Source organism: Cariama cristata, unplaced genomic scaffold, assembly GCF_000690535.1.
Source record: "Cariama cristata isolate BGI_N322 unplaced genomic scaffold, ASM69053v1 scaffold17801, whole genome shotgun sequence".
Classification (NCBI taxonomy): Eukaryota; Metazoa; Chordata; class Aves; order Cariamiformes; family Cariamidae; genus Cariama; species Cariama cristata.
Genome location: NW_009597722.1, coordinates 30,072 through 50,623, shown reverse-complemented (window position 1 = coordinate 50,623; position 20,552 = coordinate 30,072). Strand labels below are relative to the sequence as shown.

Here is a 20,552-nt window from a genome sequence, read left to right as displayed (position 1 = left end):
ACTAGCATCATTCCTTAACTGAACCTAAACGTTAACAGTTCAATTGCTATGTACGGGTCATAACAGGATTCTGCTTATTTTCTCAAAGTGTAACAACCATGCATGTTTTCACAAGTCAAACATGGTAAAACTAAATTTTATTGGGGAAAAAAAAAGGACACAAATAGGTTGAATGGGAAAAATCCCACTAACAACAATGTTCTTTTTTTTAAGTCAATATTTCCCACATCAGTTTTTTTTATCAATTGCATACATTGTTGGAAAAAGTAAGTGATAAACTAGCAAGTTCCAGAAAACATTTTACCTCCTACTACCTTACATTTGTTTTAAAATAAGTGTGTAATTCTTGTAGATGTACCTACTTGTTTTATTTCCCCTCTTATCTGGTAATACTGGACACAGTGAGGTAACATTTTAATTATTTTCACCTTAAAGTAAGCTTTTAAGTATTTTCAGCTCAGAAGTTTGTCAACATCACACTGTAGGCTCATAACCTAAAGTTAATCTGTCTCTTTTTCAGCTCTTTTTAAACCTGAAGATAGAGAGATGGGCAGTTTTACATGTATAGAAACTCTGTCTAGATCACATAGCAAACAATTGGAAAATAGGAAGTCCTTCCACAGTTCACCAACCTGCAGTCGTGAGACCGTGAGAACATTTCCACTGGTTTTAAAAACCTCAGACATCCTAAGCCATGTCTCAGAATAAGTCTTCAAGTTTTCCACAAAACCAAAAGTGAAATTAGCCTGGGAAAAAGAATTAATGGAGGCAAATGAAGTAAAAATTGTGCATAGCAAGTCTTAAGAAACAGGAAAAACTGGCATGCTTCAGATCATCTCCAACTCCTTTCCATTCCACTTTGATAGTCAGCAGTAAGGATATTCATGTTGTTTTTTTTCTGCTTCAAAAATGAAAAGTATTTGTTGTAGTCTCTGAATATCAAGCAAATCAAAGTCTTCCTGCAGCATGTATGTTTCCTTGCCTGAAGTATCATTAAGATCTCTGTATTTTATAATGTCTCTATCATACAGAATATCATAGAGGTGTTTCAGAAAGACAGAAAAAAAAATACAGTTAGGACATACTGAAATGAAAGCCTTTGTAGACCTTGTGAGTCTTTTTTTCAAACTACTTTGACTGGATATATATAAGAAAAGTTAAAGTTGGAAGCATGGTCTGGACAATAAATTCAACTGACCAATTAATCTATTTCAAAATACTCTCGCAGAGGAAGACTTGAGTATTGCAAAATATTCATTGGCCCAGGCAAATGTAAGCTACAATTTCTCTCTTAGCCACTAGCAAACAACCATCAATTTTTTTCCAGCTTGTTTTAAAACAGATCACAAGTGTACTCAAGATTAGAAAATATTGCAGTATCTTTTTGTTTAAATTGGTGTTATTAGTCACAGAACTGCATTTAAGAACAATTCAGCATTGTTATTATGGTAGAGATCGTGACATTTCCCAGCAAAATATGTCTGCAATGAGTTGTAAACTCCAATTCGGTCCCACACTTTTTGCAATAATTCCTATCGAGAGTACACAATTTTTGCCATAGTATTTTAAGTGTCTTTTGCAAAATCCAACTCCTGGCACAACATGGGAAAAGGTGGTTCTTTCTTCCTGTTTGTAGCACAGAAAGCCCCAAGGAGATCCTTGCAGATAATTTCATTTTCCTGAAAGCATTTATGCATTTAACATCTATGAGATTCCCCATTTCACTTTCAAAGGGGGAGTGATCCTACATGCTAAACTAAATTTTGGGTCAAATCAACTAAACAAATTCTTCTGTTAACAAGCAACACAGAAATCTCATGACCTGAAATCGCAGGCCTGAATATCAGGATCACGTAACCCACTGTCCAGGCACGATGGTGAAAAGTTGAGGGAGACCAGAAAGGCTACAAGGGTAGTGTAGCAAACAGCCAAAATGAGAGATTGCTATTTCCCCAGTAACAAGCAAGCACAGGTCACACTGGAACACAAGGAGATCAAATTTTCAGACATCATTAGAAATTGTCATATATCAAGCAGCTCATAAGATCAGAGCTCAGTAGAGCTCAGATCTTAAGTGCTTCTTCACTTGATTCTGAACAGTGCAAAAGATTTTTTTTTTTTTTTTTCGCTGAAGTCACTTTCAAAGAGCTACAGTAACCATAATGTGCTTGTGTTCAACCTCCTCATACAAGCAATAATAAAAAAAAATATTACTGCAGTAGCATGGATTTTTGGAAAGGACAAACTTTATATAATGTAGAAGCTTACTTGAAAGAAATTAAAAGCAGCAAAGGGTAAGTCGTGTGCAGGAGGTACAGAGACTACTTAAGGCAGCATAGAGGAAACTGAACAAATACATATTGCCTATCAAAAAAAGACTTGAGAAAGACCATACACGTACACACACACTCCACAGCAGGAAGCTATTAGAAAACATCCTTTTTTAAAAAAAACAGAAGTTGCATCCAAATAAGAAAACAAGAAAAACAAGGAAAAAAGGGGTTTGTTTAAATTTTTTTTTGCTTTTTCATTCATCACAGCAGGCCTTTGGAAAGTTCCTGTGTCAGAAGCCATCTACATGAAGAATACTTTGGAGAGAATCTGTCTCAAATTGAAGTAGCAGTAAAAAAAAGTTATACAATTTAACAAAATGAACAAGAAGTAGTTTCTAGGGCAAGATAACATCCAATCAAGAATCCTAAGAGCGCTCAAGGATTAAATAGTTGCAGCATTTACCATAGTGTAACCTCCCGATTAAAATTCCCTTGTTATCAGGGAACTGGAAAATAACAAATGCAAAGCTATTTATAAAAAAAGATGTTACAGGAACCAGAGGACTACAGACTAATTATTCTGAAATTTGTACTAAGCAAATTTTAATTTTGCTATAGTAATAATAAATTACACTGAAAAGTAGTAATGGAAATAGAGGATAGAAATAAATATAGTTAGGAGATATAAACACAGGATTTTTAAAAAGATGTTGCCTCAGTTGAAGTTGAAGAACAAGCAAGTGAGGAAGAGGTGGTTGATGCAGAACATCTCACCACAGGCACTATGAACAGTAAAAGTTCATATAAGCTCAAAAAACAAGTGGACAAATTATAGCAGTAAAACCCTGGCAAGCCTAGCCCTTAAGTTTTTGGAAGTTGGAACAGTATTTGGGGGGAATATCACTTTACTGACACATTCTTCAGCTCTTCCCTATACAGCCTTTACTGATTACAGTAGGAATCAGAACCCAAGGCATGATGAATGCTTAATCTTACATGGTAAAGTAACTACTGTGAGTTTGTATGCTAATCACTAGCTGGACTTCGATGTTTAAGAGAAATTCTCTTCAAGTTGTCTTCTTCCTAATCAATGAAGATCCATTAAAATAAATATTCTTTGTAACACCTAGGTTGGATATCGCCTTTGATTAAAATTAGTCTTCAATATCAACTATGGTCCTGTCTGGAATGAATACATCTAAGCCTCTTCCTGACGCAAGAGTAAATAAAAATTTCATTTTGAGCTTACTGAATTGCTTTTATAATGACCTCTTTTAATGGCCTGATAAGTCAAGTGTGCTTATGCAATGTCAGACAGGATATGTAAGTTTAGAGTAAGAATTTACTCAACTCATTATCAATTTTTCTAATTATATTAGAAAGGCAAGAAACTGAAATTAATGAATTTGCTAGTTTTCTTTCTTTCATTTCTCAATTGTCTTGCTACATTTCTATTTTTTAAATATATATTTTTTTTCTGACTGTTCCAATTACAAAGAAATAGCACAAAGTTGTCCTAATGTGATTGCCTGTATATAAGATCAACTCTGAGAGTTTTTTGAAATAAGAAATACTTTCATAAGATCAGCTTATCAGGGGCAAAAAGTTCAGTTGTGAAAGCAAGGATCAAAGACATCACACGTCATCTTTGAACTCCTAGATGTCAGTTGTCACTGAACTTTTTTGCTCTCAGTCAGCACTGCAGTCTGTACCTGTGATAGTCACTGTTACTCTACACATCAGAACTGTTGACTTCTGAGAAGGTAAACTGTGAGGTTGCTGGTTTTATCAAAAAATGGTCAGTTACACAGTCTTGAAACAAAATAGTCCATGTGAAAAATTCACAGAATATATCTTAGTATACAAACTTCAGTGTTCTTTTTAGTTTAATCCTCTACTTTTTTCTTCTAGCAAATAGCTGCCATGTGGTCACATAGCCCAATGGAAATTTGAATTTCTGCTCCAATTTCAGAAGATTTCGCTGTGTAAGGGCTACAGGTTGGCTTTTAGTAGCTGTGTTTAAGATACCTCAGATAATATTTTGCATTTAAAATTTGTTGCTGTTCAAGCAATAGCTGATATGCTTCTGTAATAAAACAAGTGAACAAACTGTTCAAGAAATTTTCCTACCACTTTCATATTTAGACATAAACAGATACACATCCATAATTGCTTGTTCAGTCTACAGGTTTGGGGGAAGGGGAGGTGGGGTATATTTACACAGATTCCTGAATACGTTGATGGAACTTTTGTGAGCCTGAGAATACATAATGAGAATGAGAGATTGTGCTAGGTGTACCTACCAGAATTCTTGTATTGTTCCAGAGTCTTTAAAAAAACCACAAAAATAAACAAACAAACAAACCCACAAAAAAAACCCGAAACACAAGCAAACTTCATTCTGAACTGTATTACTCAGTCTTGATTTCATTAAAAGATCTATAAGTGAACACAACATATGTCAGGAGATATATCTTTCTTATAGATGTTTTTAAGAATGTGGTTTTGGCATATGAATTGGCACAACAACGCAGAAACATCTTCAGTGCATTTTCTAAATGTCATTGTAACATAGAATATAATTGTGTATTCAGAAGATTTGGAATTTTTATCATTTCTTACAATTCACTCTTTATAGAATTTCTACCTATAAACATCAAGAGCAGCTTTGTTTTTAGCTGACCAAAAATTCAAAATTATTTATAGTCAACTCCAGAAAGATAGCCTGTGGCTAAAATTAAGTTATTTAACTTCAAAATATGAAATTATTGAAACCTTATCTCTGATTCACAGCAGAAACTATAAAGTTACCTAGTATCTGCTATCTGGCTTAGTTTTTTTTCAACTGTCTTTTTAGAGCATAAGTCAGAATACCATGATGTACTCCATTTACATGGAAAATAGTTACCATCACATTTAAAGTTACTACAGTCTTTTTGTGTACCACTTGCAAGCAGTAATGCTTTTTTCTAGATTTTAAATTAACCTAAGTTAACATTCTTGCAATAAGTAATATTCCAGAGAAAAATCATACATTTGCAAGATAAAAGCAAAATTTGCACAGAACTCTGATGTGTACCTAAAATAAGTCCTCATCCCTCCTCTTACAGAAGTACCTCAAACCTAGTCATGAACAAATACGTCATTGTAGATAATCATGCTCAAGACAGAGTACCTACCATACCAAAACTGCAGAGACAGTAAAATTGTTGAATAATACCAGGTCATCAGCATCCACACATATGGCACGTCAGCTACTACTGGTCATTCATACTGGTGTTAGAAACATAATCAGGAAGCATACGCTGTAGGTTGTGTTGTGTTGGTGGTTTTTGGGTTGGTTTGGGGTTTTTTTTGGTTTTGTTTTTTTTTGTGGTTGTTTTTGTTTGTGTTTTTTTTTAAACACAGCTCAGTGGCTCCCTCAGAACAGGCTTTGGCTCCCAGGGCATCCCTTCCCCCATGCTCTCTATGCTACCCCATTAGAGTTCCCATCATAAGAAAATGTTGAGGGCAAAAGCTCACTTGGAATACGTTTATCCTACACCTTGATACAGCATGATTCACATAACACTTCTGCTAATGTGTTCTTTTTAATCTTTCTACACAAAATTAAGGGACTTTGAACAAAATTCTGCTTTTCACACTGAGGTGAAACCACTGTAACAAGTAGGATAAAAGTTAAGAGAAATATTAAGTTTGAAGCGGGAACAAGGTGAAAACTCAGGGGGCAGGGTGGATCCAGTTTTTTGAAAGGCAATTATCCAGTTGCTTCTACCTGCCTTGAAAAAAGTGGACGTTTAAAATGAAGTACAAAGACAAAAATCAATAAACAGAAGTAGTGTTTCTTTTGATACTCACCTTCTCCATCACTAGGTCGATCATGTTGATGTTTGAATTGTACAGTATCTTCCCATGTAATAAAGGTTTCAGAAAAGTCCATAGCAAAGCCCCATTAGAAGACTGCAAAATCTCCTGATAAAGCTTCAAGCAAAATGGAGCTGCAAAAACAAAGACAGACTCACATTTAAGAGAGAAAACACAGGTGAGGTTGAATTTTTTTTTTTTTTTTTTAATTCAAAGAAAAGCTTGAGCCTTAATTTAGGATCTGCCACAACACCATGCCAAATACCATCCAACTGCCACTAAGCAATCACTACAGGTCCCTGAACAGAAATTGTTTAACCACAGTCTATGGTAGTGTTGAGGATGCAGAACTCTAAACGTCAGACAAGAAAAAAAGAATCAGAATCCAAAGTCCTTCTCACATTTCTGAAGAGGAGCCTGTGAAGCTCATCTATCCTAAAAGTTACATTAGTGTGGTTTAGAGTGGAAGGACACATGCAAAACCTCTGCCCAAAAAATGAATGCTGAGGGATGGTCACCTAAAAAGAAAAAAAAAAAAAAAGACTCACTCTACATTACTGGTTGTTCTGTAGCTTTCTATTCCTACTTAAGAAAGAAGTAGGAATATACAAATTTCTACACAACTACAGACTTTTTTATTTATATAATTTCATGAGAACCTACCAAAAATACAGAAAAAAAATTTGGGATGACAGTTAATGTCTTGATCTGAAAAAACTAATCAATTCACTTTTCCATTCCTTAACCAAAAAACATGTTCCTACATCAGATGGGGCTATTAGTGCGTTAGGGTGTATGCCCTTCAGAACTAAGATCCAAGGCATATCTTCCAAGATATCCCACTGCATTTGCACTCAAGTAAAGGCAATGACTTTCCTGTGAGAGATATTTAGATTTTTATGCCCAGCTCATGTGTTTGGCAATTTTTTTGTTATTTATTATGAGTGGATTTAGAAACATCCCATTTCCAGTGCTGTGAGGAAAAATTAAAGTTATTAACTCCTCAAGGAAGACAAATTATTGTTCATAACAGAAAAGTAGGCCAAAACCATTTAAACTCCTGCCGAAAGTTAAAGAAACAATTGTCAGAAATGTATCATTAAGAACACCCAATTCTTTGTGTAATTTTTTAGTTTCTTCAGGGAAACAGTCACTACTAATCACAATCATTGCTAAATGACACTAAAGAACTAAGATGCTCCAAACTGGCCAGTCAGAAACATCAGCATGCTAAAGATACAGAAGACTTGCTAATCTGAGTTTGCTTTGATTTTCGGAAAGTCATTGGCAAGTGTCTAGTACTCAAAATACATATAAGTTGATCACTGTGAAAGAGTATAAATCAAATTTCTGTGGTCTTATATAATTTTTTAAATTTCATTTTCCATTGCCTCATTTACCAATTTGTAAAATATGGGAAACAGTATTAATTCACGGACAGGAATGCAAGAACGAACCGATGCTCTAAAGATATTTCAAGGTACTAAGGTAAAACATCTTACAACACTCCAGAGTTGTGACAATAATTAAAAACAAAACAAAAAAAAAATCAAGAAATAAATAGTGCTTCTGGCCTAAACAGCTTTGAAAGAGATTAAGTCCCAAACAATCTCTCTAATCAGCCATCCTAACACCAGTTCTTCAAACAGGAAAGAAAAGCAGAGCTGCGTGCTTACTGCTACCCCACACACAAGTGAAGAAGTCTAGGGCAGAGCTCTGGCTCCCTCCCCACGGTCCCAGCCAAGCCAGAGTCAGTTTCTGGCTGTAGAAACTGATAGAAGATAGAACCACGATTCGCAGTCACAGATCCTTCCCTAGTGACACTCTGTCACTGTAGTCTTCTCTTGCACAGGGCCACTGAGGCACTAACAAGGTTATTAACAATATTAAAATTAATCAGGGTAAGTCAAATGTATATTGAGGAAAGGGAGCAAAAGTAAAATTATATAACAGCTAAGAGATTTTTCTGGGCACTTGATAAAGAGAATATCAACTATTAAAAAACTTATTTTATCCAGAGGGCTTGCATATGTTACTGCACAATAATACCACAACTTTGTACTCACAGAAGAAAGGCATGCAGCAATAAATTCTCAATCTTGTATCTCAAAGATATATTTTTAATACCAAGTGCTTTAAAAATTCTAATAAAGATGTATATAAGACAAGAATATTCTTAGTTATTATTTGCAAAGATAGAAAACAACCAGAATCACTTGTGTCTCATCCACAATTATCTCGTAGCCATAAAACTTTTATTGATCAACCCTTGTGCTCAGGATTACAGTGTCAACTGAGATGTCAGCTAGTATAAAAACATTTCCATTTAAGAAGGAAAAACTCTAAACTCTGAATGCACACATGCAACTTGTGACTGACAGTTTTTCTTACTTGAGTTTTTTATATTTTGCCATATTGTCCTCCAAGAGTCCCATGATTCTGGGCATGTCAATGAACAGGTTTGCATTGCTGAAAAATGAAGATTCTTCTTTACACACTGCCTTGATTACAGACTCCAGGGATCCAACAGCTGAACTTCTGAACTGCCCACCTTGCAAGAACTAGAACAAACAAACAGAAATACAGATGAATCAAAGTTGCTTTTAGTAGCTTCAGGGAGTAGCCCCGGTGTTCTCTCAATATTGGCATCCAAGGAGATTGACAAAATGAGGCTGTTGAAACTGCCTACAAGAGCGAGGACCTGCTGTGCTCTTTTCTGTTCTCCTAATCATCTTTATCATGGGGGGGAGGTAATGCAGTTTTAATTGACAGGATACCCGATGTAAGACAGTAGCATAATGTACTACATTACGTTTTGAAAAATACTGTGTATTGGTTAGGCAGAAAAGGAACTGGACTACAGATTCCTTGCTTATAATGTCAGTTTTCACAAAGTCCACTCTTCTGGTAGATTACTCCTTTGTCACAAAGACAGCAGAAACAACCAAAACCATTTTGCATATGAATGTTTGCAGTGAAAACAGTTGCTAAGAAGGAAAAAAAATATTCAAGTGCAAGTGCCCTAAAAGCCTATTTTTCAAGTACATCTTTTAATTTGTTAGATGTCCTTCTAGTTTTTGCACATCTTGAGTCATATCAGCATTTATTATTGCCATTTACTCATGACTAGCACCCATCTAATGAGGAGAGCAATCTGACTGCTTTTATGGCTTAAGCACCATCATTCACCACAAAACAACCAAAACACCACAAAACAACAAAACCCAGCCTCCTCTGTGCAGCTTCATTTTTCAAATAATATGCTTAGTTGTAACCAATATCTCATGGAAGACTTTACAGGTGCAGAGTTCTAAGAGAGGATACAACTGCAAGGCAACGTACTGCTAGGATGTAGCTGAAGGATGCATTGGCCCATCTGATACTCATTACTGTTGCAGATGCTTGTCAAGAAAAACATAACTAGGCTATTGGATATCGTTTGAAGACTCCACAACTGACAAATAAAAAAAAGACTGCGATATGTCAACCACACACATTTGATAGTGGAATAAGTTAGCATTTTATCATTGGAAAATTTTTTAAACAGAAGAGTCAATTTTCAAAGTAGTACAGCAATTTACATAAAGAATAAATCACAGACAGTTTAGAGACTGTGCTGTTAGAAACAATTTATCCTGATCAATGCATTTACTGAAGTGCCAGGTGCTTCTTTAGTAATCCTGGAGGAATATTAGAGAGTGTTATTTAAAACTCAGCGTTGGCTGCTCCCAAAATCTGACTTTTTGCATAGAGTTTCAGCATACAGCATAGTAAATAAACAATATCCATATTTCATAATACCACCATCTACAGCTCTTGAATGAATCTGTTGGCATGGACTTTACTGGGGACATAAACTTTATTTATGCACAATGCTGAATAAAAGTGGTTTTGAACCTTATTAGTGACTATTTGCACTAGAAGGATAAATGAGGCTTATTTCAGTCAAAGAGCACAAACTTGCTAATTAATTCTGGTTCAAATCAAAATAACTTGAATTTCAGATAATGAATATTTATGCGGTAAGCTGCCACCAACAGACTGAATCTACTTACTGTCTTTCAACTAAATATCCACTGACTCAGTAAGATATATTTCCTAAAATGTGGCTTTGATAAACTGGGAGAACTATATAGCATGGACGTTCACAAAAAATTATCTTTGATCCAGTTGTTTCAGTTTAAACTAAATGAAGCAGGTCTGTAACGAAGGCTGTTGAATCCAAACAAGCAGCCCCCCTGCAAACAAAGTAATCAGTCAAGCCAGTCGCTCTGACAAACTCATGGAAGAGGGAGGTTGGTACTGAAGATTAAAAAGCTATCTGGAACAGAATTCTCAAATGGGAGCAAAAATCTCATAGCATAGAGACTTAGGCTCCTGACCTAACTGAACAGTTGTATGCTTAAAAAAAAAAGTATTATGAGTAAATCCAAATTAATGTGGAGTAGAAATATCAGGTATTCAACAAAAGAAACCTAAAAGTCAAGCCAGGTTATAGCTTGCACATAAAACTAAAATAAATTCCAAATCATTACACTAAGAGAGAGAAAAATAAAAAGTTAAAAATGCAGTTTTCCTGGAAAACTATAAGGGGGTTAAAGACAATTCAAAATTTGATGAAAACGAAGCACTAAAGGCACAAATGCAGAGAAATATATATTCCTTATTCTGGGCAGAGCCGTAAACAAAATAAAGTCTTCATTGTACTGAAATTGACAGAATCAAGAGAAAAAATGGCAAAATTGCTGATTTGGTTAAATTATTTTTCAAAAGCCTATCAAATTTAGATGGCAATATTTGAATGAAAAGTAGAAAATTCATCTGTACCAAAGAATGAGTGACATAATGCTCCAGGAAACAATGGGTATCTCACTGTGATTCTTATAGGGCAAGATATACAACAAATTTTAAAGTGGAGAGCAGTCAAAGACAAAAAGTATGTGAGGAGTAGAATTTAATGCATTATCAAATTATCATTCTAGACCAATTTAATATATCTATGTGGGAAGGCAAGTGCTTTTTCCTGAAAAAGACTTATGCTATCTTTAAACTAGGTGAACTCTAACAACCAATTAATATTCTTGTCCTAGAAACTATTAATCAGCATTAATCCAATAACTATGTGGTAGGTAAAAAATGGCATTATGAAGATATTGCAGGGACCCTGATAAAGGAAAGAAAACACTGGATCATAGAGAACTTACTAGTGTTATTCCTGTGAGACTGATCTTAGGTCCACTGTGATAAGTTCTTTAGCCCTGGAAGAAGCAAATTACTGAAATTTGCCTATAATTTAATACCAGAAGGTATTGCAGGAGAAAAGAAGATCAGAATGCAATATGGTAAGAAACAAATTATCTAATTTAAGGTAAATTGAATATAAAGATAACCACTACAAAACATTATTTATCAATTGAAATCATGAGATGCTGTTATAAAACGGAGCTCATCCAGGTATATCACTGATCCTTGATCAAGTAAGAGACAAAAATGTATGCAGCTTATGAAAAAGGTGAATGCAAGATTAAGAAAGTCATTTTAGTTAGTATAGACATGAATGAGTGGAACTACAAGACTCATCAGCCATAATTCCCCTCAGAGACTGTACACATTTCTTGTCGCCAACATTCAAGATTAGTCTTAACACAGTATGCGAAGATGACACTAGAATGTCAGAGACAACTGAGAGCCTGTTATAAAAGAAAAAAACTGAAACAAATAAATACTAAAATAAATCTATTTAAACTATCAAAACAGAGAAGGACTATGACTGTCCTTACGCAAACACATCAGCAACTCGGAGAAGTTACAAAAGCTACAGGACGTTTTTGATACAAGAGTAAACATACTAGCTATGGATAAACTTAAGTCAGAATTTTATACATTTATAACACCAAAAAGCTTTTCAGTAATGATAGTTTCAACAGAACTTGTTTGAGGTAGTGGAGGGATTACAGAATGAGGCCACCGTTCACAACTGAGAGCATTCAGTAACTCAGCAAGTCCCCTCTAGTTTATCTATTCATGAGTGACAAACATATAAAAAATTAGCTATGGAAATATAAGTGAATAATTTCAAGCAGCAAACAAACAAGCAAAAATTATGATCAAAATCAGCAGTGTTTTTCCTCAGGGAGTTATCCTTTCACTCAATGTTGTTAACAGTAGAATGTGGCTCTGTATTCCAGTTACTACTGACTGGCAGATACTGAGTTTTTACGTCATCTTTTATTACACAATACGTAGCATACTAATTCAACTCCACATTTTACAGACATTTTAAAGGTATTTCTTGCTTTTCATTTTGTCTTTCACACAAAAATCTACATGCATAATTGACAATTACTTTATTACCTCTTTCATTATAGAAGTAATTTTTTTTAAATCAACCTCAAAATAACTTTTTCAAGTAGAAGTTAACAAAAGAGACAATCTGTCTTACTCTATGTTGAAGGTCCATATATTTTTACTTTAAAAAGCTTTACATACTTTATTTGGCAATCTTCCTAGGTCACTGAACTACTTTGCTGTTAGTCACAATGAAAATAAAAATCCAGAAGAATTAATTCTTTTGCAAAGAGAAAAAAAATATACAAGGAGGAAAGCATAATAGGAAATTTTTACTAGTTTACAAAATGGTAAGAAGTTACAAAGACAGAAGAGTCCTTCAAAACATCAAACATCTAATCCATTAACAAAAGAAATAGACACTGAATTTTTTAAACCTCACAAATTATTAGGTGACAAAAACAAACAGCAATTTCTCAAGAAAAAAGGAATTAACAAAAACTGAGATAGTAAACATTGTGTCAGAAAAAGCGACCAAAAAAAGGTAAGATGTAAAAAGGAACAAAAATTCTAAGGTTAAATTTATATTACAGGATAATATGGGCTGCCATGGAGCAAAGATTAAATCTGTGACCAGATAGCCCTCTGCTGTTCGATTTGCTCCTTTGCAAACTTTTTCTAAACGGGGCCTTTTGAGAGGTTCTTCTATCAAATAAGCTACTTTGGGATTTCACTCCCAAAAGAAAAAAAAAAAAAAGTGCTTTATTTGTTCAATGGAAAGTCTGACACAAACAGAACCAGTTTAAGGAAAGCAGAAAAGATGTAAGCATCTGATGAATGCCATCTTTCATTGTGGCAGCCAAAGAGCTACCCCAAAGAAGATAGGCTCAAAACCGAAACCAATAGGCACAGAACAGCATTCTACAACATGTCTCTTTTTCACACAGACTAGAAGATCTTGAGAAAGATTCATATCACGAGGGAAAACAGTATTTAAGGCAGTGTTTACTCTGTACTGTAGTCACAAACCAGTTCTCACTGTTTACCACTGACGGATCTTTTAGAGGTTTGCAATTTTAGAACCAGATTCGATCCTAAACTTTCCACACAGAACAGCAAATCCAGAAGGTAATGTCATAGGTGTCAGCAGGTCTTCCTACGGAACTGGACCCTGCTTAGAAACAGAAATCTTTTTTTCCAATTTATTTAATACTAGATCCGCCACTGTCCTAGTTGTATAGATGCGCACACAGCAACTGCCCCTAAAGGCAGGGACAAAAGAAATACCCTCATTCACACTTCATGCCACTTTTTTAAAATGTCAAGCAGAATTATCACACAAAAACATTGAGTGACTCAAACAGAAACCCATGGCAGATACAGGAACTGCACATCCTATCTTGAAATCTTATCCTTTAAAAAAGCAAAGCTATTTCTTATAAACAAGGTAATAGTCTGCTCATAAAAAAAAAAATACAGCATTAGCAGAAAAGGCATGGCTAGCTCCAAATCACAGATAATATATGCTGCTATTAACCAGCAGCCTAACACCATATTAACTTAGGCTATGATCTCATAAGTTAACAAAAAAAAAGATGACAGAAACAACACATCAATAGTCTGAAAATTACCAGAGTGCTTCAAAGAGACCAAGTGAATCTTCCTAGAGTCTATGGACTCTCTTCACTCCAAGTTCCCAACTTTCTAGGACACAATTTCTGTTAGTGTTCCTCCTTACTGAGCACACATCCTTAACAAAGTACCTCATGGTGGGAATTAAGTTTGCATATTGAAATCATACACGTACCTGCTGCAATGCAGAGATGTCAAGCACACCAATATTTTGAATTCCTTGGAGGAACACTGGAAGGTTTTCCATTACATGGTGGGCTTTATTGAGAAGAGAGCTGATATTAGAAACCACATCCAGTAGGATGTTTAGTACATTGCCTGTCTCAGATGGTATTTTAATCTTGGAACAGAAGGGAAAAAAAAAAAAAAAAAATCACAACAATAAATTCCAATTACAATGAGTTTCAATCAAATACTCAAAATTATTCAGTCTTTTTCTAAAACTGATTATAAACATGGTTTGCAGAAACATTGTAACAGAATTCCTTTTATTATAACTCCTCAGTTACTCTCAAATTCAGTTGAAGAAAAATCCACTGGTAGTGTCAGAACTGCTCTGTGACAAATCAGGAATTAAAATCCAGAGAACACTTTTATACCTACCAAGCCGAACAGAGCTCTCCTACCCAAGATGCTAAAGGAATCTGCAACATCCTGCTCCCTTAGAATTCAGTGTAAATGAGAACTTTTCCTTCAACAGGTTCAAGATGCTCAATGCAACAGTTTAATATTTTAAAAATAATTCCTAAGTTAAATTAAATCTAGCAGCCACTTTAGTTGCTTTAGGAATCATATTAGACAACAAATTTTCTTGTCACATTGTTCCTCCCTTTGCATTTTCTATACGCACTGCCTTTCACCTAAAATAACTGCATGCATTCCATTCCCTACTTGACTAAAGTTCAATTGGCTGTTTGCTGTTTCCACCATGCAAGTTTTGGCATTATGAATCTTCTGTTTCCTTTGCTTTTATCAGTTATTTAGATTACATGGTAATAGAAACTGATTCATTGTTCCCTGCCTATGCATGATAATAAAAACAATATAATCTCATTATGTACATTCAGCTGCTTCCTCTGATTATCTTTCTTTTATCCACCTTTATTTCACTTCCTACTACAATAATGTCTGTTCTTAATTTTCTTCTCAGTCTTCACCTGCTTTTACACGTTAAAAAAAAATAAACTGTACAAATAAATCTTATTCAGTTAAAAATTGGCAAAAATTTCACAATAATTTAGGATGAGCTGACAATATTTTATATTCTTTGCTAGGAATTCATTACACTTCAGTAGGTTTCAGTAGAAGAGCCTATCAGAATAAGCACTGGGTTGCCCCCCACCCCCCACCCCAGGTTGGTAGATAATTCAGAAAGTAGAAATCTTTTCTTTTCCCTCTGGTGCCTTAACCTATTCTGGGAAATTGTCTTGTTATTAAAAGTGTGTGGCCAACCTGTTTAACTGTTCACGTAGCATCCAGAATATAACATGGCATCTACTCCTTTAGAACAAAATATTCTTCCTCCCAATGTTATAAATATTTTTTAACTATTTTTACTTAAAACATTTGATGTTCTATCAATCAATTACCCCAAAAGAACAGAAATAAATGTTCGCTAACTATCAGAAATCCCATCCAATAATTTTGCTCTTACAAGTAAAAATACTATCTCGCTGCAAACCCACACTAGATCCCAGATTATCTACAGCTGTACAGATAATACAGTTTTGCTACAGATTCCTGTGTCCCCATCATTATAGTTTTGGCACTGTATTATTCTTGTCAAAGTCATTTGATTTGGATCATACAAAATACAGGAGGTTTGCCCTTATAGCAAGACACATCCTGAGAGCTGGAAAAGCTCCTTTCTGAAGGAGTCACCTGAATTGCCAACATGATTTCTACAGCAAACAAAATGCATTCCAGTGCTATGAATTTTCCCTAGAAAATAATTTTTTAATTCTTGTAATGTGAGCTCCTATGCTTGTTTTAGTTCCAATGATACCAGATCAGTCTTCCACACTTACAAATTAAGAAGTGACTAATTACATGAACTGCAAACTCTGCTAAAGATTAATAAAACTGTGTCTTCGACCTCCTGTGTTTTCTCTAAACCTTTCACAATTAACTCCTCAGTGATAATTTTCCTTGAGGAAGCAAGAAATGGAATACAGTAGCATCTACCAACCACATTCTTCAACAGTTGTGTTTGCTTTGCAGAGCTAAATGAAGACAAAAAATGCCATATGTCCAGTGTTTGCTTCCACAGAGAAAGAACATCTGAAGAAATAATAGAATTATTAATTTATATACCTGCATCCTTCAGATCACCTTCAAAAGAAAAATATAGGAACTGAATTTTATTTTTTTTCCCCATCTCACCTTGTAAATGATATGACGTAAGTTCAAATTCTGTATAATCAGTACGAACATGGTATACAAGTCCAGTGCTGGTAAAGAACATAATTCCTCCACTACCATGGAAGTTTTACTGTTTTCAGGTAGCTTTAGCAGCAGGTTGAGTACTTCCTCATCACATCTTCCAGTTAAAGCTACCACAAAGGCACTGTAAAAAATCTATCATAATGTATGTGTATTAAAAATTTTTCTCCCTGAAATGCATCATCATCTTTTACAGTCAATAAAGTGAGAATTTGTTTCACAGTAACATGGCAATTTGCAGTCATTAACAGACCTGAAATAATGAACTATACAGCTCTACATCAGATTGGTATGTTCCTACTTTATATCCTATGTACATACAAAGAGATGAACTATATTTCTTATAAAAATTTATTTACTTTTGTGAACACGTCAATCATTCATTCTGTGAACATTCATGCAATAAGCAGGCATATTTACAATGCTGAACATACCCATTCTAGTAGATATACACTTTTGTTGCAGAGACACCTAAAGATCAAAATCTAGATGTCTGAATCACTAAAATAAAAAAATATAGACTTTCATTCTTTCAGAGGACACATAAATTTAACACTGAGGGATGCCTATATGGCACAATGTTTACTCTGACCTAGCTCACATTTCTCAGTTCAACACTCCTTTGAAGTGTTATTATTTTATAGTGGATGAAGGGACAAATGTCTAATCAGACCTTCGGCGAGACTGCAATAAAAAGTCCTTGGATAATGATGGTTTGTTTCTTCCTACAAAAATGGCACATCAAGAGACAAATGCTTGCAGCCCAGATATCTCAGGAGTTCTTAGTTACCTTTTCTCCTGCAATGCCTGAAAGAAATCAAATTGCAGCAAGTCCAGAAAAACTACAAGTTTGGGGCCTGTAGGTGCCAAAGTACAGTACTCAGGGTTCCACTGTACTCCTTAGGACACAACCTGCCTGTACTGCCTCCACTGAATGCATCTGTAGATAGTAATAGTACTCTGTGAGGGAGAGTATCCCCAAGAAAAATCAAATTAGGAACCAAAGTTGGTCAAGATATGCAATTTAACTCTCTAATTCTTAAGAACATTTCAATTTCCAACTTACTAATTTGACTTTTAGATTTTTATTCTGAAACAGAATTTTGCCTTTGTGATTCTAAAGGATTTCCTATATATTTAAATATTCACTTTTTTTTCTGCGTGTACAAGGAACAGAATATGAATAGAAATACAATTCTGCTAGTAGCATAAAAGCATAGTAATTTGAACTTCTTGTTGTGGAGGAAATCTGACTCTGTGATACAATTTTAAATTTATTTCCTCATGCCCCACATGAATATCACCATTTCAGTTCAGTTTTAACCCATTCCATGTTTTATCTGCTAGATGAAGTCCCTCTGAACTTTCCTTGCAGCTTTGTGAGTACCAGAGCTAATCCAAAGTCCTATGTTTAGTAAATGAATGCCTAGAGTCTTCAGGTTACAGGTTTTGAGCAGTTTCACAACATTTAATCACATGGCAATGAGCATGGCCACAGCATAATATTGTGGTAGAAACTAAGAGTAAGTGCAATAAGCACAACAACTCGCAGGCTCACTCTTACCATTCCAGAGGCAAGCACAGTAGTAGTACACAATCACAGAAATATAGTACTGCAATGGGCCTGCAGCTATCAGTAGGGTTATCAGATGGTGGCTATATATACCATAAACATAACAGGCATGCCTAAATTATAGCTTAAAGAAAGTACACGTGCATCTTGCATAATCAGTATGAAACATAAGCTTTAATGCTCCAGTTGGACTGAGGGAGAATTTAAGCACTTAAGCAAACAAAAAATTCTGTATAGATATGCGAATGTAAGCTGTGTACATATATCTAAACTCTACACAGGATTTTGGCAAAAAATAAGGATAGAAAGTAATTTGAAAATTCAGTCAGTTAGCATTATTATTCCAAAAGATCAAAGGTGTACCAAATCCCATTTAACTGAATCGCTTCCAGATGACTGCTCTCATTACCATTTACTGGTATCAAAATAACAAGATAGCAATAAAGGCAGTCACACTACCAAAGAAGCAGAAGAACAAATCATCTCTAAGTAGTTATGATGGTTTGAACTGCCTTTTTAATAGCCACACTTTTCAGGAACAAAACTTGCAACTGTTTCTGCAGTGGAGCATCAGTGACACCCAGTGGCTCCTTGATTGACCCAGTTAGTTTATACCAAATGTACCCCCAACTCTTTTCAGTCATACAAATATTAGTGGAAGAGAGAATCTGTAAGTTAGGCAGCATTTTTCATGATTTCTACTAATCACTGGGATCACAGGAAACAGCAGCAATGATAACACACATAGTCCTTCACTCAGAAAATTTACACAATCCACTCTTTAGACAATACTCAAGAGACAACAGGTAAGTGAGGAGGTAAGGCAACATACTGGTAAGATAATGCAGGAACAGTGAGGAGCACACAAAGGAATTAAAAAAATTAAAAACCAAAACAAAACAAAACAAAAAAAACCCACCAGACAACTCTGTACTCCAAGGATCAGAAGTGGGAAGATACAAAATGATTTCTCCAGGAAGCCTCACCTTTTCTAGAGTAGCAAGATAGCAAAGCTCAAATTCTGTATCAGCACAAGGGGGTAAAACACTGCTGAAAGTAATGAAGCAGTGCCATTTAGACCAGAAGACTAGTGCTACTATAAATTGATCTTTTAATGCTTCACATTATTTTGAAGTCTTAAACCTCACAAAATATTCCACATAGAAGTGAGAAGGGAAAATATAAGATTCCATGCAAACAAGGTTGGTTGTTTTTTTTCAGTTGGCACATCAGGCTAGAGCTTGACTCATTAATTTAACACCTCTTTTTGATCTTTTACCTTTGAATGAGAGATATTGGCTTCCAAGATGGTGCTGATAGTTTCTTCAGAAATGTTGACAGAAGCAGCAATGTCCAGCCTCAACTGAGTAAGATTCTGCACACACTCTTTGACTGTCACATCTGACAGAGAAGAAAATTAATGCCAACAGTACCAATCTGCTTAACTAAATTGCCCACAGACTGTATCTTTTTCATTACAGTTATTCTGAGGAGTGATAAAGGACACAAAACCTTCATATCATGTAATTCACTTCTGCTTCAAATGTAAAGGTCACTCTCCTGGCAGACTGAAGGGCTTGTGCATCTGTTTGCATTATCCTATAAGAACACAGGTTATCTCACATCCCGGTATTATGAGAACATCTAAAATTAGTGAAGCAGCCTTTAGTCCTTTAAGATTTTCTTCTTCCACTAACTTAAGTTGTCTCTTCTTTCTAATGAATACCTGCATCTTATCGGACTGGCTCTGACAGGGTAGACTATGCTGTCCTGTACCAACTCAAACACATGTAGGTGCACATGTGTGCAAAGAAAATATATTGCATTAAGTCAGTAGTCTCCATAAGCAGTATCCCTTTAAAGTGTGAAGAATAATCAAAGAGCTATTGTCCTACAAAATTACACAGCAACGACTTGTTAAAAAGTGAAGACTGGAACCCACCATTCAAAAGATTAAAATCGCTGAGAAAAGCTGCCGCTGGATTATCTGACAACTGTAGCTCCAAATTTTCAGCCACCCTGAAATGATAGCCTTAGTTTCACAAGTTATTAGAACTAAGTCATTGACATTACTATGTATAAAGAGTAACGTGAATAGTGAAATAGCCACCAAATGAGGCAAAAGGGTCACATTATGCTCTATGTGCACACACTGTGCATGCAGTAAGTGACTCTGCAGACCTTCTCATGCTGTATTTACATTGTGCAGGGATCATCATATTTCATGCCTAAATAACATTGCAAATGTAGAGAACTTCCGATGTGGGCTAAGTGCTCTAGCAAACAGTAGCTTCTGAAGAAGCACAGGTCTCGCAATGTCTCACTTCCACATTTCTTACTGAACACGCATTTTTAAAACCTAGAGATACAAAGCACTGCAGTTCAGGATAAATAAAAGTCTATCTAATTGTAATTTAAGTAATAAAGAGTATACACACATCACATATTATTTACCATTGAAAAACTGGATGTGAGTCTAT

At 35.2% G+C, this 20,552-nt stretch overlaps 1 protein-coding gene across 1 annotated transcript in view; it reads right to left on the bottom strand.

Annotated features, from left to right (window-relative positions):
• Positions 1-632: 632 nt before the first annotated feature.
• LOC104168438 (ATP-binding cassette sub-family A member 13-like) overlaps positions 633-20,552 on the bottom strand; it is a gene marked incomplete at both ends in the record, with an annotated part of 49,391 nt that continues 29,471 nt past the window's right edge. Inside the window, 8 exons of the mRNA XM_009709023.1 lie at positions 633-746; positions 6,132-6,271; positions 7,970-7,980; positions 8,529-8,698; positions 14,233-14,397; positions 16,440-16,634; positions 19,352-19,473; positions 20,015-20,091. Of these exons, the coding sequence (XP_009707325.1) occupies positions 633-746; positions 6,132-6,271; positions 7,970-7,980; positions 8,529-8,698; positions 14,233-14,397; positions 16,440-16,634; positions 19,352-19,473; positions 20,015-20,091 (994 nt within the window). The remainder of the gene's footprint in view (positions 747-6,131; positions 6,272-7,969; positions 7,981-8,528; positions 8,699-14,232; positions 14,398-16,439; positions 16,635-19,351; positions 19,474-20,014; positions 20,092-20,552) is intronic.